Genomic DNA, 24,948 nt, shown 5'->3' on the forward strand with positions numbered 1-24,948 from the left:
TTACTCTGTGCTTCAGTTACCTCATCTGTAAAATGGGGATTAAGTGATTTACCCAAAGTCACACAGCTGATAAGTGGTGGAGGTGGGATTAGAACCCACAACCTGTGACTCCCAAGCCTGTGCTCTTTCCACTAAGCCATGTTGCTTCTCATCTGCTAAACAAAAATGCTGCTAGTGGTCTTCCGTTACCAAATAAACTTTCAGCTACTACGCTTTTACTTCATTTCTAAACAGGTAGATAATAAAGTGGTAGGCATCTGTTGTAAACAAGCTCGTTACAAAGGTCAAACTCAATGTCAGGCTCAGAGTACCTTAAATTGTCTACAAGAAATCCTTGATGTTTAGATCCGCTAATGGGTCCTTTGTTGGAGGTTTCTTGGGACTCTGAGTGGCAGGTGTAGGGCTTGGAGAAAGCTAACAGAAGAAAGGCCAGCCAAGGAAAGCAGGAAAAGAAAAACAGGGACACACAAGTATTAGGCAGAACACATACTACAGCTAACAGACAAGCTAAAGATTAGATGCCTAGGTTTACAAAACAGTGCCATACTCAGTGAAAATGCTACATTACACCCTGGATCGGGACAGTATATTTTAGATGATGCTTGATTCCATTTCAAACATTATAATACTTTTGAGCTGAGGGAGAGTTTAGCAATGCCAACTTGCCTCATTGTGCAGATATTTCAATTCCTTCTGACTTAATACAACCCAGGGACATCCGATATGTAGCCTAAACCAATCTCACTAAAAAACCAATAAAAATTACGCTGAATTATTAGTAGAGTTAAGAAAGCATTTGACAATCACATGGTCATATTTATGGAAACAATATGAGAGGAAATAATTTTCAGGAAGGAGCTTAATTAGTTTTCAGGGACCAGTAAAATATTCTAGATCATATAAATCAGAGAATCAAAACAACACTAATGGTTGAGAAGGTCAGCTCTGAGGAGCAGTCCCCCTTGATTTCAACACCATGCCTCTCTCTATTTTATGATCTGGTAAGGATACCTATGCTTTTTCCTCATTCCTCGTAAAACCAAATTTTCATTTTCACTTACCTGTAGTTTAACATCTACATCTAATGTTAGTACATTAACATAGTATTTTTACGAATACAATATTAAGACACTGAATCATTTTAAATTAAATTCTGGAACAACCAGAGGGCCTCCTCTTCTATGACAAGGCTCTGTCAAACTCCTGTCACACACAAACATAACATGTCCCATCAAGACATGCCATAGTCAAAAGATGCTATTAAAGTTTATAAATGCAGTTTGAATCAAACATCATACTTTCTTCATCTTCTTTACTAGTCTCTCATCAAGTTGTAAACAACCAGGACATAATGTTAACAATATGCCAGAGTGACAGATGGCATTTGTGGAAGGGTAGCTTCAAACTCAAAAATATTCTGCCTTCTAGCCAGGGTTATCTAACTTCTACCGGCTGTAACTCTAACCAATCTAAATCCTGCCAAATGGAGAAAGATGAGTTTTGAGGAGCTTAAAAATTCATAACTGTCCAAATTCATAAGAGAATTTGGGGAATTCTCAATAATGTGCAAATCTAAAAAAAGGAAGAATTAACACCATGCCATTCACAGTCATATATTTATGTTCAGTGTTACATACATTGGGTGAGGGCGGGTGTTTCGGTGTAATCAAAGCTGTGGGAAGGGATATTTCTGGAAAATATGTCTATGGACCACCACTGCTCCCAGGTTTATCCTCTTGGGGAAGGATACAGTGATTTTGTGTGACACTAACGCTAGTGAATATTACATTACAATGATAATGCCGATGATGTTGATGATGATGATGATGATATATAGTCCTGATTTGAAAAAGCGAGGATGAACGCCCTCAAGGAGGTTCATTGACTTAATCTCATTCCCAAGCAAAGGGCAGTAGTGGCCAGGAAAAGTGTTGGAAATTTCCTGAAGGAAACAGTGATGCCTGGACCTCCCTCTTTGCCCTCGCTCACCCAGCTGCCCCTGGTTTCCAGCCAAGTCCTTCCACTTCTGGCAGGGGGTGGTCCACAGAGTAGGCTCTGAATGAGGCCGCTGTTTTATTCCAAGTCTTTTCCATGTTAACCACATTATGTGAGCCCTACTGAGAGCTCACCTCCTCCAAGAGGCCTTCCCAGACTGAGCCCCCCTTTTCCTCTCCTCTTTTCCATCCCCCCCACCCTACCTCCTTCCCCTCCCCACAGCACCTGTATATGTTTGTACAGATTTATTACTCTAACTTGTACATATTTACTATTCTATTTATTTTGTTAATTATGTGCATTTAGCTTTAATTCTATTTGTTCTGATGACTTGACACCTGCCCATATGTTTTGTTGTCTGTCTCCCCCTTCTAGACAGTGAGCCTGTTGTTGAGTAGGAACTATGTTGACAACTTGTACTTCCCAAGTGCTTAGTACAGTGCTCTGCACACAGTAGGTGCTCAATAAATATGATTGAATGAATATAATGATAATAATAGTAATGATGGCATTTATTAAGCACTTACTATGTGCAAAGCAATGTTCTAAGCACTGGGGAGGTTACAAGGTGATCAGGTTGTCCCCCAGGGGGCTCACAGTCTTAATCCCCATTTTACAGATGAGGTAACCGAGGCCCAGAGAAGTTAAGTGACTTGCCCAAAGTTACACAGCTGACAATTGGCAGAGCCGGGATTTGAACCCCTGACCTCCGACTCCAATGCCCGTGCTCTTTCCACTGAGCCACACTGCTTCCCCCTTACTGAATGTCCTTACTGTTTCAGTTTTAACTTAGGGAACACTTACTTGTGCACCTGGACCAGAGGCGGCTCCAAACGGTGGCCTCATCATGGGCTGTGCAAACATAACAGGCTGCTGGGGCATCAGGGGTACACCGGTGCCAGCGGCAGGAGGCTGAGGAATGATTACAAAAGTGGGGGAGGGTGGTCAGGGCCCTGAGCGCCATCACTGCAGTGGACTATTCGGTAAAGGAGAGTGCACTCACCATTCCAAATCCTGCTCCTGGCTGGGCTCCGGATGGTGCTCCAGTTCCTGGGGGAACTGAACTGGCTGGAGGTACAGTTCCTGGCTACAAACACACACACACAAATTCAAAATTTGAACCCCCTATTATGGAGTGTAAAAAATAAATCTTCCCACCCCGGATCAAAGATGTCCCATTTGCTCATCTAAACATCTTGCCTAACATGGCCCAAGGAGTTTGCGGTCCATCTGTGCACTTCATCTGTGATCATGTTGTAGCTTTCCCCCGCCTTTCTGCTCCTCACCTCTCCTTTTCTTTCCCACTACACAATTACTGAATGTCCAGAATTCTTTGGGAATGAATGCACTGTTCATCCCACACAACGAAGGGGATGGAGAAGATGCCGTGGTACTTCTCACCCCCGAAACTGTTTTTCTTAGCGGACTGTGGCTCTTGCACTTCTTATTGTGAAATGAAATCTGGAAAATGTACACATTCTCAGGAAGGAATGAGGAAGGAGCTATTTTGTTGTGCCTTGACCTTCCCAGCTGTGCACACAACCAGAGGGAGTGTTTGTCAGTAGTGGCATAATCATATACAAAGGGGAGTTACAAACTCTCAAACACAACCCCTGAGTCTGCAAGATTAATGATCAAAATATACTTGTAGTGCCAACTGAGTCTTTCCTGCAGAAGTACAACATAAAGACCGTTCCAACATTGATATCCTGCACAGATTGGGGCTAAGACACATCAACGACCCATAATGTAAATTCTCCTTTTCTCTTTCTCTGAAAGGGTCAGAGAAAAGGACTACTACATCCATAGTAAATACGACTGACAACAAAAATCTCTATTATTATTATATGCAATTTAGAAACACATGAATTTAAGCTTTTTCTTCTTTGAAATGAGCACTGGTTTTGCCCCACCCAGTCATTTAATGCTTTTTCTTCCATTCTTCTTCAGGGTTTGGGCCTTTTGGCTCTATTCCTTTACACCTGGAATACATGCTCCTCCCTAAACAACCAATCAACATCTGACTCCTACTCTAACTAACTTTATTTGTAAAGTGCTTCCTGGACCCCTTCTGTCATCTGATTTTGGGTAAGACAATAAAAATAATTTAAAAAAAACCCAAGCTCCCTATTATCATGTATTTGCCTCTTTAATGTTTGTTTCATTTCTCCTGTATTTTCATACTCATCTTTCTCTTTAACATGTTATTATTCCTGTACGCCTTTGAATTTAGACTGCAAACTCAAACTTCACATTCTAAATGACTTAGAAAAGAGTAGATAGCAAATATTTGGAATATTAGCAAAATTAGTGAACTAATCATCAAATTTTTAAAAGTACATGGGTTTTAGATTTACTTAATCCCCCCGACCTCACTTTGAATTCAGATTCTCCCACAGCATTGTTGGTCTTCAATAGTTAGCATTTAGAACAAACTCCAAGGTAAAAATTCACTTTATTCTCCGAGGGTCTTAGTCTATAAGCTAGAGGAAAAGAAAAACCCAAAATTTTACTTAAATATCTACTACAATATTTTCACTTGCCTTCCTAAAATGTCCATTATTTAAGAAGGACAAAGTCCACATCTGTCTGGGAAAATTATCAACACTAATGGTATTCTATCATGTCCATTATTCAATAATCTACTGTTTGGATGCAGTTTAAAATGATAGACACTTGGTTAATAACCTGGACTTTCATAGCTGAGAAAAATCTACTGGGGAACTGGAGGTTTCATTTAATCCAAATTGAAATGTGAAAATATATCAGGTTCCCTCAGCTATTGGTGAGGTCATAATAAATGCCATCTGACTAACAGCTCCCAAAACAACAATTGCTGACTGGCACCAATAGTTTTACCATTACAAGTTTAATGGAACCTTACTAGAAAGTGCTTTGCTAAATTGCCCAGTCTGGTATACAGCAAATCCCTCTTGTTCAGCCAGATTTTCTTTTCTACATTCCAGTCCAGGCTGCTATTCCTGACACTGTTCTGAGCTCAGGATGTGTATTCTGCCTAGAGACTCCTTTGGGCACAAAAACCTGCAGCCCAGACTTCAGGTTAATGTCCCTGCCTGGGCTAAACCTAAGACAAGTTTAGCATCCCTGGAGATTCTAAATTCAGCCCAGAGCAGTATTAAAACTGTGCCTTCCCCTCCATTCTGCCTTTTGCTGTGGGTAATTATTTTCTGGCCTTCATTTTGAAAAACAGTGGGTCCCCTGATCGTTTTTAGACCATTGAGAAAGGAAGTATGAGCTAGTTATTGTGTAGCCAGTGGCCACAGAGATCTTTGCTTCAAGCAGAGAATCCAGGAGAGGTTGAGGGAAAGATTTCATTCTTCTCAGCCCCAAAGAGAACAGAATTGAATTGTTTAATTATTTCTTAGTTTTCAGTTAATAGTTAGTCAATATTTATGAGCAGTTAGGCTATGAACCAGTTCATAAGCTCTCGATTCATCTAGCTTAAAAGCATAATCTTGTCACACTGTCAATCTTCATGAAAATTAATGACTAGGAGATCACATCGAAGTCCCATGTGTGTCTCTGACAGAGTGAAAGTGACAGAATTAATATATCAGTAGTTTTCCCCTGCAATTACACCGACTTCAGAACCTTCAATTAAAAGTAAGCTGTTGTTAGTATTTTCAGCCTACCTGAAAAAGCCTAGAGAAGAATTAGTAGAACTTTAAAATGAAAGTTCACTTACATAACAGTAAATTGCCCAACCTTTCTGGTAAAGAAAAAAAGGTTTCAATTATAACTTATTCAGATGGCAAAGCAGCCACATCAAAATAGTAATTACTGTCGGCAAGACTTTAGCTGAAGATATGCAAAGCTTTCCTAAACTATTAACTGTCCAGACAACATGAAAATACTTTGATATCTGATACTCCAAGAGAATACTTTGAGGACACCAATCCATTCCATTTCTTTCCTTCTTATATACAGAAAGTCAGTGAAATGAGGAAAATATTTGGATGTCTTGTCTTACGGAAGTTACTACGGACTGTCTGAAAACACCTTCAGGTTAAAGAAGCAAGAGAAACAGAGACAGTGTCAAAGCATTTTTCTTTTGTATATCTTTTGGGAAGTCCCAAACCTGAGCTACTTGAATGAAGGTGAGCCGTTACAACTTACCAATGTGCCACTGGAAGGCACACCAGTTGACCACGTTGCTGGTGCTACTTTGGGCTGCCAGTTGGCTCCACCTGTTAATTTCTTTTCTCCAGCATTCCACTGTAGATCACCCCTAAAATAAAAAAAGGGAGTCAAACATTAAAAACTTGCTTGAAAGGAAAAATTGAATCAGATAATGGGGGGAGCCCTGAATTGTATTTGAAATGACAAAGATCGATGCAAAAAGATTTACAAACGAAACAATTGGAATAATCGAAAGAACACTGAAGTAGATGTAGACAGGTGCTGAGGAGGGATATAAAGAAATAAATGCTAGAGAAGGGCAGTGGATTGGTATGATGTGGGTGTTTGGAATGAATCTTGGAAGGTTTGTTGGTGGAGATGGGATTTTCAAATGGCTTTTACACAGGTAGATGTATGGTCTGTTGGATTTGGGGTTGAAGGGAGTTTTAGGTCAGCATGCAACCTGGGATTAATTCCAGGAGGCATTCCCACTTAATTTCTGCCACCCCGATTTATATCACCCATAGTACTTCAAACATTTCATTTCATTCTTTCTTCCATATTTTTACAAGTTTTCCTACCATCTCATTCCTCTCATTCCTACCATCTCTGCCTGTCTCCCCAGTTAGATTGTACACTCCTCAAGAGCTGAGGCCATGCATTTTACATCCTTTAAACTCTCCCAATAACTTAGTCCTGTTCTAGGTATATAGGAGATGACCAGTCCATGCTATGGACAAACTCCCTACGGTGTGTGTGAAGATTTAGCAGAATGCAAAAAAAACCCACAAAAAAACCAGACCTTAGCGCTTACAAATTCCCTGTAGCAATGCAAATTTAACGTTTGATCAATTGGCCAAAGAATTCAAATGTGTGTACACATCTCCCACTGTTGTAAACACATTAAAACAGCAGCTAATTATTGCCCGACTTCAATATTCTGCAGGTTGTCCAGGGCTTAACCCAACCTGAAATTGATACTCTACTAAAAACAGTATGCATTTTCATTAAGGGTCATGAGCTCACTTAAAATTGAAATAGTCCATCCTGGGTAATTCCCTATTTCTCCATATATCTGAGTGGTATGGTATGTGAGTGCTTGTTTGTGAAGATGTTAGAGAAGCAGCATGGCTCAGTGGAAAGAGCCTGGGCTTGGGAATCAGAGGTCGTGGGTTCTAATCCCAGCTCTGCCACTTGTCAGCTGTGTGACTTTGGGCAAGTCACTTCACTTCTCTGGGCCTCAGTTCCCTCAACTGTAAAATGGGGATGAAGATGGTGAACCTCACATGGGACAACCTGATTACCTTGTATCTACCCTAGTGCTTAGAACAGTGCTTGGCACATAGTAAGCACTTAAATACCAACATTATTATCATTGTTTACCTTCCAATATGCAATAACTGTGTATTTTGACTCCTGTGTATTCCCCTTACCAAGAAAGAAATTAAAAACACACACCAATTTTAATTTAAAGTAAAATGACACAAAACACATCATCAAGTACTTACTTTTTGGTTGTGGTTCCAGAAATCCCAAGGTCTAGAAATGGAGAAAAATAGGCACTGATGAGAATGATTCTAGGCCTCAGGTATTAGGGTAATAAGGCACATATTAGTTTGACTGTACTTTCTCATTCACCTTGGACATTTGTAAATTTGGGGGTCTAATCTGGTGTTCCAGATGATTGTTGAAAATATCAGCTAATGGAATTAGAGATGAGAAGCAGAGGACAGAGACCAGTCCTCCTATATGGCCCATGTTGTTATGCTGGCCAAGAGGCCTACCTGATTGAGTCCCTGAGTGGGGGCAGGTGCCATGATGCTCTGAGCACCCAGGTGAGCTCAGTGAAGCCATTTGGCCTTTCCCACCTCCCTGCCAGAACCAAGGGCCAAGCTTGTGCCAGACTTGATATTCATCCAGCAGTCTGGGATGTGGAGAGAGGGTAGGTTAGCGGGGTTAGTTGGCTGAAGGGCTTAGAGAGGCCTGGGATCTCAGAGAGGGGCCCCATTGAGAAGCAGCGTGGCTCTGTGGAAAGATCACGGGCTTTGGAGGAGTCAGAGGTCACGGGTTCATATCCCCCCTCTGCCAATTGTCAGCTGTGTGACTTTGGGCAAGTCACTTAACTTCTCTGGGCCTCAGGTACCTCATCTGTAAAAATGGGGATTAAGGCTGTGAGCCCCCACGTGGGACAACCTGATCACCTTGTAACCTCCCCAGTGCTTAGAACAGTGCTTTGCACAGAGTAAGCACTTAATAAATGCCATTATTATTATTATTGGATCCCCCTGAGAACTTAAAGTAACCTCTCCTTTTCCCTCCCACCTGTTGGTAGGTCTAATCAGCTCCTCTTTACCCCCCACAATACTGCATTTTGTCTTCATTTAACAACTACCCTGTCAACCACCCTATACATCACACACAACCTTAGAATCACGGAACTGGAAGCCAGCTTGAATCCCCTCTTACCACACAGCAGCCCTGCTCCCATTAAGCATATTTTAACTTAATCATATGGTGACTGTTCATTTTTCCATGGTCTAGATGACAGCAAAATAGTTAGCTAAATACAGCATACAAATTGAGGGTCTGTTAATTGCCTTCAATTTTTTAAAAAATATATCAGTTTTAAAAAGCAGTAATACATTTCTTGGCCTAAACATGATTATTTTTCCTTTTAAGTTATCTTGTGAAGATCACTTGTTAAAAGAACAATTAGTGACATGTTATAAGGCATCAACACAAGTTTTTACATGTAAACATATTGGAAACTGTAAAACAAAGTAAAATCTTTGATTTGAGAGTGGGCAGGATAATGTGATATAATATAATGTAGTGTGATTTAATCCTTTTCATATGTTTCTCTTCTATTTCCTGCAATAAATTTGGGCATAAAGAAAGGGCATTTAGAACATCAAGTATTTATTCTGTTTAACATAAAGCCCAATTTTTGCTGAGCTACTAAAAAAAAACACCACTTCCCCACCACCCCCAACATTTTACAAAGTGTGTAAATTCAGTTCTGAGGGACTGCATTGGACAACTACAAAGCTACTCCAGTCACCGGATGAACTGAGCATTTTTAGGGCCTGCTGAAGCCGCCAAGGCCTCCACAAGATCTTCTCAATCACTGCACACCCTGGCACAGCTGGGCTGGGAAGGATGTATATAGCCGTAGATATCTGAGCACATTTTTTTTTTAAGGCAAGCTAGGAAAGAATGAACCCTGACTCAGAGAGAACGAACTCTGACCCAGAGAGAATTCTGGCTTTTCCTGTCCAATGTCCATCACTGCCTCAAAATGGCCCTGGTTAAAGATTTTGAAAATACACAATTCATCACTGTACTCTAGTTGGAAGACTTTGATCCAGGCAACCCGTCTAGACCGTAAATTCCCTGTGGGTGGGGAATGTGTCTACCAACTCTTATATTTCACTCTCCCAAAAATTTAGAACACACATCCTTGAAAATAGGGTAGGACAAAGCCCAGGGTGACAGCGTCCTCTTTAAATGATTGTAATTAATTGTGCAGTTTAGAAGTGGGCAGCAGGACCAGGGCTGGAAGGGGAGTCTGAATTCTCAGAGTTCCTACTGGTTGGCAAAGGAGCTGGGAGTAGGGAATTTGGTTGAGGGGAGGGGGTATGGGCTGGTGCTGAGATTTAAAAAAATTAAAAATTCCCATTTCACTTGCCTGGAATCAAATAAACTCTCATAAATCATGGATTTTACTTCAATTGCTACTATTCTTTATGCAGCAACATTTGCCGATCCTCAATGGTCAGGGGAGGAGGCAGTGTATATGTGTGTATGTGTTTTTTTCCTTAACCTACAGAATAATTTAGCTTAGCTTCACTATGGAAGAGCAATACTTAGGAAGGTACAAGGGATTTACATCTATTAGGTTCCAAGTCCATTTGTGTCCTAGTGAAATAATAATAATAATGGCATTTATTAAGCACTTACTATGTGCAAAGCACTGTTCTAAGCACTGGGGAGGTTACAAGGTGATCCGGTTGTCCCACGGGGGGCTCACAGTCTTTACCTCCATTTTACAAATGAGGGAACTGAGGCCCAGAGAAGTTAAGTGATTTGCCCAAAGTCACACAGCTGACAAGTGGCGGCGTTGGGATTTGAACCCATGACCTCTGACTCCAATGCCCGTGCTCTTTCCACTGAGCCACGCTACTTCTCCACACCAAGAAAATTAAGTCACGGTAAGGTAACTAAAGGTTGACGTAATTTTGAAAGAGGAAAACTGGGGATAATTTCCTTTTCAAACAGAGCAGTCGCACTACTTACTGCCTACTAAACTTGCAAGTGATGAATCCAGATCGCTTCCTAGTCCTTTGCTTGCTGCCATAATAGTACTCGGGGTCACAGCTGAAGCAGGTGCAGTTTGACCAGCAGGAGTCATGGTTGGCATAAGAAGATCCCCTAAGCCATCAAACACTGAAATTTAAATACACATGATTCAGAACAGTTGAAAACATTCACGGCACAGTGGGAATTCCCTTTTTGAGGAAGGATTATGGAAATTATTGCTCCAAGTACAAGTGTATTATTTATAATTGGCACTGAACTGAAGCCAAAATGAGCATGCATTCTAGTTCAGCAAATAATCACCAAACTGACTGCTAATCAAGTTAGAGGTCATTAATAAATTAAATTGAATGTATTCTTATTTGGTAAAATTGGTAAAATTCCAGTTGGTAAAAACAACTAACACATTATCTGGCACCCCAAAAAGTCAGAATTCCTATAAACTAAAAACTCCATATTATTTCTTTTGGACAAATATTTTGATAAATAAATGTAAGCCCAAAAAGTTTATTCTCACATTTCCCTTTACTAACCGTGGTAACAAGAAGCTGAAAGATGCTACCATTTAGTTAATTTCTATTCTATCCACACTTTCAAGTTTTTTTTTCATCTGATATCTATTTTTGCTTCCAGCAAAACTAGCATTAAATAAAATGAGAAACTAAGAGTTATCACTAAAAAAACCCAAAATCACCTGATTGCGGTCACTACACTTTCAATAATCTAGACTTATAGACTTCTAGACTGTGAGCCCATTGTTGGGTAGGGACCGTCTCCATACGTTGCCAACTTGTACTTCCCAAGCACTTAGTACAGTGCTCTGCACATAGTAAGTGCTCAATAAATACGATTGAATGAGTGAATGAATGAATAATTAAAAAAACCCGCAAAAATCCCCAAGATTCAAATTACCTATTGGTGTCATTTCCATACTCATGTGTTTATAGGCTATTAAACTACATTATTGTTCAATTCTACAAAGATCAATGTTTGAATCATCTACCATATGTACTATCATGCCATCACTTTATATCAACAGAAGCTAGAGCATTTGACTATGCACTGGCAACAGAAGCAACCAAACAGTAAGTAAGCAGATATAATTAGGGTGGGGTTTTTTGCTGTTATTTTTCTTTAAGCTTATTACCAAAAACTCACCAATTGTAAATTTGTAGTAAGGACCCAGCATGGGAAGAGAGGAGAATGGAAAAGAATACAAACAAAAATGACAGCAGTGATGACAGGTATAAGGCAGGCAAAGAATACTCTCTGAATCTTAACTTTTTCAAACTGGGAGCCATGCAAGCTTAAGAGAAGCTTCAGCAACAGCAGTGAGACCACACATTCAGATCCGGACGCCTCAACATGAGGCGTTTGTGTTCTCCTAAGTCATTTCTAAAAACGCATGCAAGTAAGCCCAGGCAAACAGATGGAGTGTGTGTCAAGTTAGATTTCTGCTGAAAATGAAAAACAGAGATATAGAAGAGGGAATGTGGATTATTCCTAAACCACTCAAACTCTAATGGTAGTATTTCCAGTACTTCTTTAATTTACATGTAAAGAGGGAGAGGTGTTTATTTTGGAATCTTAATTGAGCAAAAAACACCACACTCTTTCTTAACCATTTTAAGAAAAATAAACTAGATTCGCTTACATCAACAGTTCACGGATCAGGACTAATCAAAATACCCCACACAAATCTCCTCACCTGAAGGATCAAAGGAACTGCTGCCAGTAGTTGAAGGAGATGTTCCAAAAGCGGCTTCAAAATTGGGTTGCAACAGGTTGTTCTGAGCTGGGGTCACGGGTGATGGAGAAGGAGCAATGAAAGACCCTCCAAAGCCTTGAAAAAAGATAAGAGATTTATAGAAAAGATGAATGGAGTCGACCAAATTCAACTCAAATAGCATCATCATCATTATTGACTGAGAAGTTAGCAAGGCCATGAAAGCCAATCATTTTCAGTTTTTCACATCACCTGTTTAATATGGGTCTGGAATAATTATGCTCCAGGAAAGAGATCAGATAGACAACATGTAAGGGAGATTGCCTCTGATCAGAAGCCGAAGAGTAACTCCTTTTTGATCACAACACTTTGGGAAAGAGAAGCGAAATACTTTCACTTCATTTTAGAAGTCAATTCGGTCACATTTTACTTTCTTAGAAGCAAATAAATACATAAAAGTTGGGAAGTACTTCCTGGGAGCCAAATGGAAACTCTACCTAATGAGTCTAAAAGAAATTCATAGCGCCCATTCTTAAACTGAGACCATGCGCTTCATTGGTTAAATCACAGGCTTGAAGCCAGAAGACTTTGCGTAGTACCATGAAACACTGTGTGCCTCTTATTCATTCAATCAATCGCATTTATTGAGCATTTACTGTGTGCAGAGCACTGTACTAAGTGCTTGGGAAGTACAAATCGGCAACATATAGAGATGGTCCCTACCCAACAATGGGCTTACAGTCTAGAAGCTCATGTCATCTCAATCATATTTGAGCACTTACTGTGTGCAGAGCACTGTACTAAGCAATTGAGAGAGTACAATATAACAGTTCGTAGACATGTTCCCTGCACCATACCTAACTATACTACTGTGACAGGTCAATTAATTTTTATATGGAATTTCCTCCTCTGTGATATAGCTGATCAAGGTTTTGAGGAAAATAAACAGGAAGAGTTTAATACGGATATAAATTATAACAATTTCCCATTTCATGAGGAGAATGAAGCAGATGTTCAAATGCACTCGACTACTTTTACTCCCTAGAATATATTTCCTCAAATATATGATTTTTGGAGGATGGCCCATGCATGACAGACTACAATTTGAAATGAGTCTATTTGTTACTCTCCTCTCTCATGTTACCCTTTCATATCCTGTCATTTTTTTTTCCCTGCACCAAAATAAGGAGAAGTATAGCTGCTTTCCAAGAAGGGCTATATATTTTAGTTTGTTTCTTCTCTCATGTGCGACAGGGACCATGTCCAACCTAATTAAATTGTATCTACCCCAGGGCTTACAGCACTTTTCTGCTGCTCTGTCACTTGTCTGCTGTGTGACCTTGGGCAAGTCACTTCACTTCTCTGTGCCTCAGTTCCCTCATCTGTAAAATGGGGATTGAGACTATGAGCCCCCCCATGGGACAGGGATTGTGTCCAACCCAATTTGCTTGTACCCATCCCAGCACTTAGTAAAGTGCCTGCCACACAGTAAGTGCTTAAGTGCAATTTTTTTAAAAAAGAAAGCTTTCTTGGCAAGATTTGTCTGAAAAATATGAACAACGAGAGAGAGAAGGCAAAGCTGATGTGTACTTACCATGCCACAAACTCCCAAGTTTGACTGTGGTATGTGTAAGCTACCTTGGTAAGCACCTGTATATATGTATTTTTGTACATATTTATTACTCTATTTATTTTACTTGTACATATCTATTTTATTTATTTTGTTAATATGTTTTGTTGGGTTCTCTGTCTCCCCCTTCTAGAATGTGAACCCACTGTTGGGTAGGGACCGTCTCTATATGTTGCCAACTTGTACTTCCCAAGTGCTTAGTACCGTGCTCTGCACACAGTAAGCGCTCAATAAATATGATTGATTGATTGGTTGGTGAATACCCTTCCTAGCCCTGCTATAGGGCTAAAAGAACAGCTGCAGAGCATGAAGCAGTATGGCTAAATGTCCTGGGAGTCAGAGGGCCTGGGTTCTAATCCCTGCTCTTCCACTTGTCTGTTGTGTGATCTTGGGCAACTCCCTTAGCTTCTCTTTACCTCCTACTCCCATGAGCCTGTTTTTGGGTAGGGACTGTCTTTATATATTGACAATTTGTACTTCCCAGTAATAATAATAATAATGATGGTACTTGTTAAGCGCTTATTATGTGCAAAGCACTGTTCTAAGCACTGGGGGCATACAGGGTGATCAGGTTGTCCCACGTGGGGCTCACAGTCTTCATCCCTCATTTTACAGATGAGGGAACTGAGGCACAGAGAAGTTAAGTGACTTGCCCAAAGTCACAGAGCTGACAATTGGTGGTGCCGGGATTTGAACCCACGACCTCTGACTCCAAAGTATGTGCTCTTTGCACTGAGCCACGCTGCTTCTCTAGCGCTTAGTACAGTGCTCTGCACACAGTAGGCACTCAATAAATACGATTGAATGAATGAATGAATGACAGGGAGTGTGCCCAACCTGATTTAACTTGTTTATAACAGTGCTTGGCACATAGTAAGTGTTCAAAAAGTACTATTATTATTAGGGCTGATAGACCTTCAGGTGTCCTTCTAGGCTGGGCCTGAGATAGCTACCTCTTTTCCAGGGACCATCTTTGGGACAGTGTTCTGATTCCTGACTGATAAGCCCAACTGATTCTTTCAGAGGAGGTAGATATTGTTGACTATTGAGGTAGATATTGCTTCTCTAGCGCTTAGTACAGTGCTCTGCACACAGTAAGCGCTTAATAAATACGACTGATGACTAAATGCAATGGGCCACAACATTCATATAAGAGGCAATGACATGTTTTAGTGGCAAACCTAATCACCAGCCTTTTGGTCGCTGTCTGCTAAAAGACTATGCCCAGATGAACCTTTCAAGTGAGTGGTGCAATAAGAGATTTTCAAAGGTAAAAATTTCCATTAGTTTGGATCGCTGAATTGGACCAGATTCGATACAGAAAGAAATCATAAAACTAAACTCTCATGCCAGAGTTGACCTAAACTCTTATTCTAAAATGACTAATTTTGAAGAGAAGCATTGCCCAATAATCATAATAATAATAATGATAGCATTTATTAAGCACTAACTATGTTCAAAGCACTGTTCTAAGTGCTGGGGAGGTTACAAGGTGATCAGGTTGTCCTACGGGGGGCTCACAGTTTTAATCCCCATTTTACAGATGAAGTACTGAGGCACAGTGAAGTTAATTGACTTGCCCAAAGTCACACAGCTAGACAATTGGTGGAGCTGGGGTTTGAACCCATGACCTCTGACTCCAAAGCCCGGGCTCTTTCCACTGAGCCACACTGCCCAAGAGTTGTAGATCTGCCTCCTTTTCAATTACTGGAAAAATAAAAACTAGCAGAGTCTTGAGGAAAGGAGAAGAAAGAAGCAGTGTTGGTCTAGTGGAAAGAGCATGAAAATGGGAGTCAGAGGACTTGAGTTCAAATCCCAGCTCCACCACTTATTGGCTGTGTGATATTGGGCAAGTCATATAATTCTCTGTGCCTCAGTTACCTCATCTGTAAAATGGGGATTAAGACTGTGAGCCCCACAATGTACTTGGACTGTGTCCAACATAGTTTATACAGCACATGCCACCTTGTAAGCACTTAAAAAAAGTGAAATAAAATAAAAATTTACCAAATACAACCCACATTGATTTTCTAGGTTTTAAAAAAACACTGGAAAGGAGAAACTACATGCTTCAGGGCATGTTTATAGTAAAGTGGAAAAGCTACAGTAGGAGTCAGTTCGTTTCTGAACTACTGTAGTAGTTGTCAAAAAGCTTAATAATTTACTTGTACCACATTGTCTATTACCTATAATTACTACTGTGAACTTTAATTTCTTCTTAGGAGGAAACAGTTCACTCACTCACTAAATTTTAATGATATGGATGTGTCAAACACTGGTCTTTCTTTAATGAACCGTGCTCGTTCTTTTGAGTATTAATATTCCTGGAAGGATAAGGACCAGGTCTAATCAACACCTGTGTAGTCTTTCTTAGTGCTTACAGTACTCTGCACACAGTACTTGCTTAATAAATATTATTATTACTGGGCCCTGTTCCACCAGTGGCCTACTGGTGTCACAACCATTCTGGGCCTCAGTTTCCTCCACTGTAAAATGGAAATAAAACAGAGTGGGAGCCCTTTGTGGAACAAGAACCATATCCCATCTTGAAAACTTAAATTTATCCCAGCCCTTAATGATAATTATGGCATTTATTAAAAACTTGCTATCGTATAAACTGAATGAAGATCCATGAAGAGGAGCAGAATTCTAGGATTTTAGAGAGAAATCATTAAAACCCTGAAATGACAGTCAGAGCCTACAATTTGGAGTCTGACTGCTAACCTACAATTAAGAAAAGGTAATGAATAATGTAGCTTTGTTTTTCCCACTGAAGAATTTCTAGAACTTGAACTATGCAAAAGACTGTAGAAAGTTTGAATGTGCAAAGATGGACAATTTTTTTTATTATTTTGTCCATCTTCCAAAAAGCTTTTAAAATCATTAGGTAGAAAAAATTCTGTTTAGCCTCAAATTTGAATTGGCATTTCACGTATTTCTCATGGAAAGCCCATCCCCCAGCCAATCCATCTTCTACAGCTTCTCATCACTTAAAACAACAACAACAACAACAAAAAATCTGCCATCAGCAATATACTGGCTCCTCCCACATCACAAATTCCCGTGAATACTAAACAAAAAGGGACTAGAAAGGAGAGGCAGAGTGTATTTAATTCCTTTTCAGTCCCCTACTGTTTTGGTTTTTTTTAGGTCTTAGGAGTGTGTATAGTTCATGGCTGATTTAGACTGAACTATTCAACAAAAGGTCTGTAGTCTCCAAGCAACTACAGAAAGCTAAAAGCATGTGCTGAAAGGATATAATTTGATGTGATTGCGAGATGGGGTAAACAGAGCTGACATAAATTGAACTTAATGCGTATTGTAGCCACTCCTAGTTATGTGGTCTAATGGAGGGAAAGAGTAAAACAGCATACTATATACTAAATCCATAATGTCATTACAGGCAGAGATTTCAACCCTCTTCTTCACCCAAATTTACTGAGATATGATGGAACTGCAGAAATTACTGAGCTCAGTTTCTCTTCAACTCTCTTCTTGCCAAAACATGATGGTCAAAAGAAAAAGGTGAGAGGCAAAATGAATAAAGAGGAAGTTTCTTTGGCAATCAGAGCCATATTACAAAATGTGCTTTTATTATGTGAATACATCATGCACCAGGGCCTAGAGAGACAATTTCCATTTTCACCTAAACAACACCTAGGAGCTAATGTTCTGAATACATTACACTGATAGGCACTACATGTGCCTTCCTCTGGAGAGTAAATCCTCTTTCTCTTTTTCTCCTCTAAGAGGCCTTCCCTGATTAGTGAATGTACTGTCCCAAGCTCTTAGCACAGTGCTCTGCACACAGTAAGCACTCAACAAATAGCACTGATTGATTGGAGAGGCTTCCCCTCTTTCAAGTGACATCATTCAGGTGTTGACATTGCAATCTGACCATTCGTAGTCTCTGGCTTCTCAAATCTGTCCAGATCCCTAAGTGACCAAACCAGGAAAAGGATTCTTGGAGGAGGTGTGATTTCGGTGGGTCTTTCTGGTGATCTCAACTCCCTACTGCTCAGCTGGATCAAATCAAGACAGGGCAGTTAACATAGCAACAGGCACACTATCTCTCTAAAAGAAATATTCCACAACTGGTCTCAGGACAACCCAGATGGGACAACTACCTACATAGACAAATGAAGAAACCACCTCAATGGCAAGGAATGGTTTTCCCCAGTACCCTTCTATCATTTCATACCCGGAACATGTCCAAGGACTCTCTCCAAGTCCTTGATTCAACAAAATTACTGTACCAATAATAAAAGTTAACAGCATGACTGCACTATCTGCCATAAAAAAATCAGAAAAGTGCAAGGGAAAAGAAAGCATTCCAAGGGCTTCTAAGGGGACCCGGGAACACTCAGTGTTACTTAGGGTAAACTGCAATTTTTAAACAACTTAATTTGATAAAGTACAATGGAGAGTGATAAAACATCCGGGAGCACAATCACCGACAACTATTTCAAAACATTATGCCACACAAAGAAAGCACACCTTGTTCAAATAATTTCTGTACTGTAAACAACTTTTAAATACTTCAATGCCCACTGTGATATTTGATTTTATTTTTGTCATTAGTTACCAGCTAGCAGGTCTGCTGACGCTGAGGAACTAGAAGCAGCTTGGGGTGCTGGTTGAGGCTCAGGAGTGCTGCTTCCAAAAGCATCTAAGGGATTATCCATTGTGCGGCAAAAAGAAAAAGAAAAATGCAAGTTTAAACAGTAAATACATTAACCTATTACTGCTTTGTAAAGAAATGCAAAGTTACATGACTTGGAACAGTGTTGAGCCTTTGTGGTTACTTAACGAATAATAATTAAAGTTTATTATACTCAGACTCACTAACTTTTTTGTTGAGAAGTAGGACATTGGGATACCATCCTTAGATTCTGAAGCTGAAGTGTAGATTTAAAATTCTGGGATGTCAATAATAATAATAATAATGATATTAATGGTATTTGTGAAGAGCTTACTATGTGTCAGGCACCGTTGTAAGTGCTGGGGGAGATACGGGTAATCAGGTTATCCCACGTGGGGCTCACAGTCTTCATTCCCATTTTACAGATGAGGCAACTGAGGCACAGAGAAGTTAAGTGACCCGACCAAGGTCACACAGCTGACAAGTGGCAGAGCTGGGGTTAGAACCCACGACTTCTGACTCCCAAGCCCGGGCTCTTTCCATTGAGCCACGCGGCTTCCCAAGCCCCAGAATTACGTGGGGGGTTGGGGGTGAAAATTCAAGATATATTGAGCCCATTCCAGTCTGGATATGGAAAGCAGCTAATGTATTTGGTGCAAGACAGGCTGACTAGTTTAACCATGAAAGTCTGAAATTTTGGTTATTTATAGGGCTTTCTAAAAATGTCCAAGACCACAAAAATCCAGGAATATCTCTTTTAAACCACAATATTGAACAAGCCCAATTATATCAGTGATTTTATTCTCTGTAAATCTATGACTGTGAGTCTTCCATCAAGAAAAACAACTCAGATAAAGGCAGAGAGTTCCTAAGTTCAATATTTCCAGAGGGTACTTGGGTCAGGGTCATAGTGAAAACAAGAATAAGGAACAGGCTAAGGAAAATGGATAAATGAGGGATGGAAAGGGGAGGTAGTTTGGAGGAAAGCAACAGAAGAAATCATCCTTTTTTCTAGAAGACACATTCAAGTTTGGTTTTAGCTTCCACTTTGTCATAGGGATGGATATTATATTCCCAAGATGTTTTTTCTCAAAAGTTAAAGGGGGAATAAAGTATGGATCATTTCCACCTAGAATACTAATACACTGATTCTTAATAGTTTGGGCTGAAGTAAAAAGTGGCAGATCTAATCCTTCATCATATCAGGGCTCAAAAGGATAATCAACAGATTGCTTTGGGGTGTCACCAAAGCCTATGCAGTATTCAGAGGCATATATAATAATAGTAATAATAATAATAATGGCATTTATTAAGCGCTTATTATGTGCAAAGCACTGTTCTAAGCACTGGGGTGGTTACAAGGTGAACAGGTTGTCCCACGGGGGGCTCAGAGTCTTAATCCCCATGTTACAGATGAGGTAACTGAGGTACAGAGAAGTTAAGTGACTTGCCCAAAGTCACCCAGCTGACAACTGGTGGAGTCGGGATTAGAACCCATGACCTCTGATTCCAAAGCCTGTGCTCCTTCCACTGAGCCACACAAGCAGAAGTTCTCCTTATCAATCAGGAGTATTTACTGAGCACTTTCCGTGTGCAAAACACTGTACTAGATGCTTGGGAGAGTAGAATACAATACAGGTGAATGAGAAGGTACCCTCTCCAAGCTTGTTAAGATATCCTCCCCTTAATGGTCAGAATACTAGCTTGCTTAATGCATGGAGTTCTGGTGGTCCATTCCAAGGATGCTTTTGTAAGTTCTCCATGGCGGGAAGCCTGATATTTAACTCTGCAGTGGGCCCCTGACAGGAGGAAAGAGCCTTGCTGCAAGAGTATCTTCCCATGTTCTTGCTTTCCATGCCAGTGCCAGAACTGGAATCTTGGAAGGGTCAGAGGGGAATAGCACAGAATGGGAGGGGCAGGCAGCTTCCTTTCCTCAATCCTTCCAGCACAAATCAAAACCTTGACTGGCAGGCAGGCCATCAATCTTTTAGGTTTTCTGTCCCAGGCAGCTTCCTTTCCTCAATCCTTCCAGCACAGATCAAAACCTTGACTGGTAGGCAGGCCATCAATCTTTTAGGATTTCTGCCCCAGAGAACAGTGACTACTACAATACTTGGGAAGAACTGTGCACGGGATTGTGGCTTGTGGCCAAGTTCAATTTTCTTCCCAGAGAACCAGCAATCATATACAACATATTTATGCAGACGAAACAGTTACCAATACTCATTCCTAATAAGGATGTTATACAGCACTGGTAAAAGTCTCCAGAAATAATCATAGGACTGAAAGGAACCCTAGGGAGATCATTTATTCTGTGACTGCCTTCAGGAATGAACACAGCTACATTCAGGCAGCTGAGAGAAAAACATTAAGTGTGTTTGCCGCTTTTCTCAGAATGTTTTTACAGTACTGAAAAAAATCAGAATTATATAAATTATATATAGATCCTTTTTCTTTCTAGAAGGTTTAAAAAAGATGATAAAGGTAAGAGAGCAAATCACCGAGAAGAACACTACAAAGAAATTCAACTCCTTATACATAATACTGGGATATTATGGTAGGTTGAAATTTAGTCTTCAAAAAGAAAAAAATGAAAAAAGGATTAGGACATGACTAAGCTATTGATTGTAAATTATGATTAAAAGATAATGATGTAGAACTGATTGAAACCATAGATGTATTGTGAAACTAGTATCCATTTTGGAATGATGTGAAACTGATTTGAAAGAAGATGAAAATTTTAAATGAAAATCTCTAAAAACCAAAGATATGTTATTTGTTAAGAAATGAAGGAAAAGAAATACCCACCACCAAAAAGGTCAATCACACCTGAAGAGTCCACCTTAGCCGGAGAAGCAGTGGCTACAGGAGATGGAGCTGCAAATGCATCCACTGTAATAAAGCACAGAACAGACAACAGTTTCTATCACCAAGTGAGATGCATTATTTGGGGAACCACATTACACTCCAATGAATAGGACCAAAGGCAAAGCTCACTGCCCAAAAACACAGACAGGGATGCAATCTCGAGTATGCATTTGAAGTGACATATTTTGGTTGCCTATATATGACTTGCTTCACGTGAGCAAGTGTCACTTTGAATTCAAAGGTTTTGGTTCAGAATGTAATGAAAAGAAAAATCAAACAACATATAAAATTAAACTATCTGCATTAGGATTATTACCAATTAGCAAGGTTCTAATTTCAGTTAGAACTGAAATTCTACCTTCTCCCACTCTTCTGCCTTGCCCTTGAATTTGCACCCTTTTATCCACCCCTCCCCCAGCCCTACAGTACTTAAATACATATATGTAATATATTTATTTATATTTATGTCAGTCTCCTTCTCCAGACTGTAAGCTCTTTGTAATAATAATGGCATTTATTAAGCGCTTACTATGTGCAAAGTACTGTTCTAAGTGCTGTTCCAAGTTCTAATTCCCTGCTTTGTGGGCAGGGAATGTGTCTACCAACTCTGTTACACCGTATCCTCCCAAGTGCTTAGTACAGTATTCTGCACACAGTGAGCACTCAATAAATATAATGGATTCAGTTGGTGGTGCCAGAATCTTAGCAAATTTGAAGTCAAGCTTGCACTCCACTCCTCACGAGTTTCTAACAATTCATACCTAAATTCATGCCAAATATTTATAGATTCACACTCATTTCCTCACCTCCTCACCTCCACAGACACCCAGAAACGTATACTCGCCTCCCCAGCTAAGAAGAACTCACCAGACAAGAGATCAGCAGTGAGAGAACTCTCAGGCACAGGAGAAGCCCCTTGGGGTGGAGATGAGAAAGCATCTTCCAAAAGTGAAACAGACCAAAACCAAGATGAAGTAAGTACAGAAACCAAGGACAGAAAATCTAACAAACTTTTAATAGCACGAACAAAAGTGTAGAGTTTCAGCACAAAAGCATCCAAGAAGCTACAGTCAAAAAAAACCAAAATCTTTTTACCTGTACCAAATAGGTCTATGCTAGGAGTAGCATCTGCTTTGGGCAATGCAGCAGCATCAGGAGTGGACTCAAATAAATCTAAGACCAAGAAAATACATATATATTTACACTCAGTTAACAGCGAAGGGGGAGGGGGAAGAAACGCTATCCATTTCTGGTTTTCATTGTCCCGTTCGTGAATCCTGAGGTAAATTGGAAATGGTTTGGAAAGAACCATTCTAGCATACGTGCACTTCATGTATACTGCACATTACGCAGTATAGAACATACTCGCGTATGCTATACATTTCACAAACCAGCATTCAATCCACCGGAATCAAAGAGTTAGGAAAAAAAAAATTACCACCAAAGATATCTAGAGCAGGAGGAGCGGTGGTGGTTGTGGTGGTGGTGGTGGCGGATGTGGTGTCAGTAGTGGTAGTGGCAGTAGCAGCAGGAGTAGTAGCAGTGGCTGCTGCAGCAGCAGGCGGAGGAGTTGTTGCAAGAACCGGAGGGGCTGCACTAGTTGTAGGGCTAACTACAGGAGCACTGGTCTCAGGTGGCTTCATTGCAAAAAGATCCAGCTCAGGAGCGGCCTCTGCGCTACCTTCCGATGGGGCAAAGGGGTCTTGTGGAAAGGAAAATGAAAAATAGATAGAGAATCAGTAAGGAATGAACTGGAGGAAATAATCATAACGATGGGTTAACACACACCATACAAATAGAAACAAATGAAGCATTTGGGGGCTCTAGTCCAGCTAGCCCACTGATCCGGTTGAGGGATTATGGTATTTTTATAAGGGCGGTATGGGAGGAAGGAAATTTGTAAGAGGTCAAAAGTTGTTCTTTTCCAATCTTTAAGATGGCGAACTACCACTTAGTAAGACAGGGTGAGACAAACTTTTTCTTCAGAATCCTCAAACCCCGCCAATGAACTTGGGAATTTTTCAGTTTTAGCAAAAGATGCTGAAGTTTACACTCAGCACTGTAAAAGGAACTCTACAGCAGGAGAGAGGGAAAAAAACAGTAAGAAAGCATACTTGCCGCAACAAAACTTAATCATGAAAAATGGCCAATTTGGGGAAGTATGCTCTTTTCCATCTTAATGTTTCGATTGTTGAGGCTATGTACTCAGCTCTAATGCACATTTTGTATGTGCGGGAAATCAAGAATGACAATCGACTCTGGGCAAAATAAAAATCATGGCCACAACGGTCCGTAGGACTTCATACGAGAACACAGACAAGACTCGCTAGGACATAAAACCCACCATTTCCTGAACATGCATCTAGGGCTGCCGCTACAGGGGTTGGGGTGGCTGGTAGTGCTGCCCCTTCAGCTGCTGTAGGGGCTTCTCCAGGAGAAGCTGCAAAGGCATCTGGGGTGTAGTTTTTAAAATAAGAGACATTGAAAGAATAAAAAAAAAGAGAGAAGAAAATATAGTAAAAGAACTGAGTTAAAACTGCGGAAGAAGGCTCCCTTATACAATATGAATTTGCAAAACATTTAAAAGGGTTTTACAGCAATCATGCACAAAATAATTTCTCTGCACACTTGTGTTTGGGGTTTACATGCTAAATGATGTGCCTTTGCCAAGACAGAGCAAGATCCAGAGGTTAGTATGATTCTCATTGTATAAGGGTTTAGAGCAGCGTGCTTTATGTAACATCAGAAATTAACCATAACGGATGTAAAAAATAAAATACGGAAGTTAACGGATGTAAGTTAAGACGTTAAACTTTCAAGTTTAGTCAAACTTGCTCAGCCTCTCTAGATGGAACATGCACGTCTTTACAATTTTAATGTTAATACTAAAAGAGTTTGACAACTGAACACAGAAAACAGAGGCTCTGATTTTCTAATATTTCAGGGCACAGCAAAATGATAATGCCAATAACAATGTTAATAGAATTAACTATATTAAGCTAATTAACTGTAGATGGGTTTAGAATCAATGCTTCATTACTGTTAAAATACAGAAACTATACATTTGAGGTTTTTGAAAATATAAACTGAAGTGCATACTACACAAAATTTCTTCTCTGATTTTTATCTGCGTGACTAATGCAATTACTTTTAGCGCTTACAGGACTGAATATACTTGTGTGATAAGTTTTCATATTATTAGGGATGCAATACAAGCTAAACCACACAGAACATGTGGTTTATTTTCTAAATACTCTAGAAAGTTACTCAATTAAATGTATTTCTGACGACAATATAAGATCTACACATCAGGAAATACATTACCACCGAAGAGTGAGTGATTTCATCTTTATGCTATAGAAACTTGCTGAAACCTCTAAAATTACATGTGCTTCTTCTGGGTCTATTATAACAGTTTTGACAGAGCAAGAAAGTTCACTTGAGAGTTTATAATGTAACAAAGTGGTGCATGTATTTCTTCCCTAGTGCGACAGTATTCCTTTATAGATGACCACTTAAAATGTGACCAATAACATTAAGGTAGCATAGGAGCTAAATAAATGATCGGATGCAAATATCTTAACATTGGCAATTCTTACTTGAAATGTTTTCTTGAAAGAGAATTTTTCA

The 24,948-nt window shown here is 40.0% G+C and overlaps 1 protein-coding gene across 3 annotated transcripts in view; it reads right to left on the bottom strand.

Annotated features, from left to right (window-relative positions):
- The window catches only part of SNAP91 (synaptosome associated protein 91), an 82,394-nt gene that overhangs the window by 2,858 nt on the left and 54,588 nt on the right, over positions 1–24,948 (bottom strand). For all 3 annotated transcript variants that reach the window (XM_038760987.1, XM_038760985.1, XM_038760986.1), the window contains 13 exons: positions 23,663–23,770; positions 22,757–23,020; positions 22,414–22,491; positions 22,186–22,257; positions 21,259–21,342; positions 18,394–18,477; positions 12,161–12,295; positions 10,432–10,581; positions 7,644–7,674; positions 6,133–6,244; positions 2,999–3,082; positions 2,800–2,907; positions 312–414 (listed from right to left, as the gene is read on the bottom strand). In XM_038760987.1, the coding sequence (XP_038616915.1) occupies positions 322–414; positions 2,800–2,907; positions 2,999–3,082; positions 6,133–6,244; positions 7,644–7,674; positions 10,432–10,581; positions 12,161–12,295; positions 18,394–18,477; positions 21,259–21,342; positions 22,186–22,257; positions 22,414–22,491; positions 22,757–23,020; positions 23,663–23,770 (1,403 nt within the window). In that variant the 3' untranslated portion in view covers positions 312–321. The remainder of the gene's footprint in view (positions 1–311; positions 415–2,799; positions 2,908–2,998; positions 3,083–6,132; positions 6,245–7,643; positions 7,675–10,431; positions 10,582–12,160; positions 12,296–18,393; positions 18,478–21,258; positions 21,343–22,185; positions 22,258–22,413; positions 22,492–22,756; positions 23,021–23,662; positions 23,771–24,948) is intronic.

The sequence above is a fragment of the Tachyglossus aculeatus genome, chromosome 19 (genome assembly GCF_015852505.1).
Source record: "Tachyglossus aculeatus isolate mTacAcu1 chromosome 19, mTacAcu1.pri, whole genome shotgun sequence".
NCBI classification, from domain to species: domain Eukaryota; kingdom Metazoa; phylum Chordata; class Mammalia; order Monotremata; family Tachyglossidae; genus Tachyglossus; species Tachyglossus aculeatus.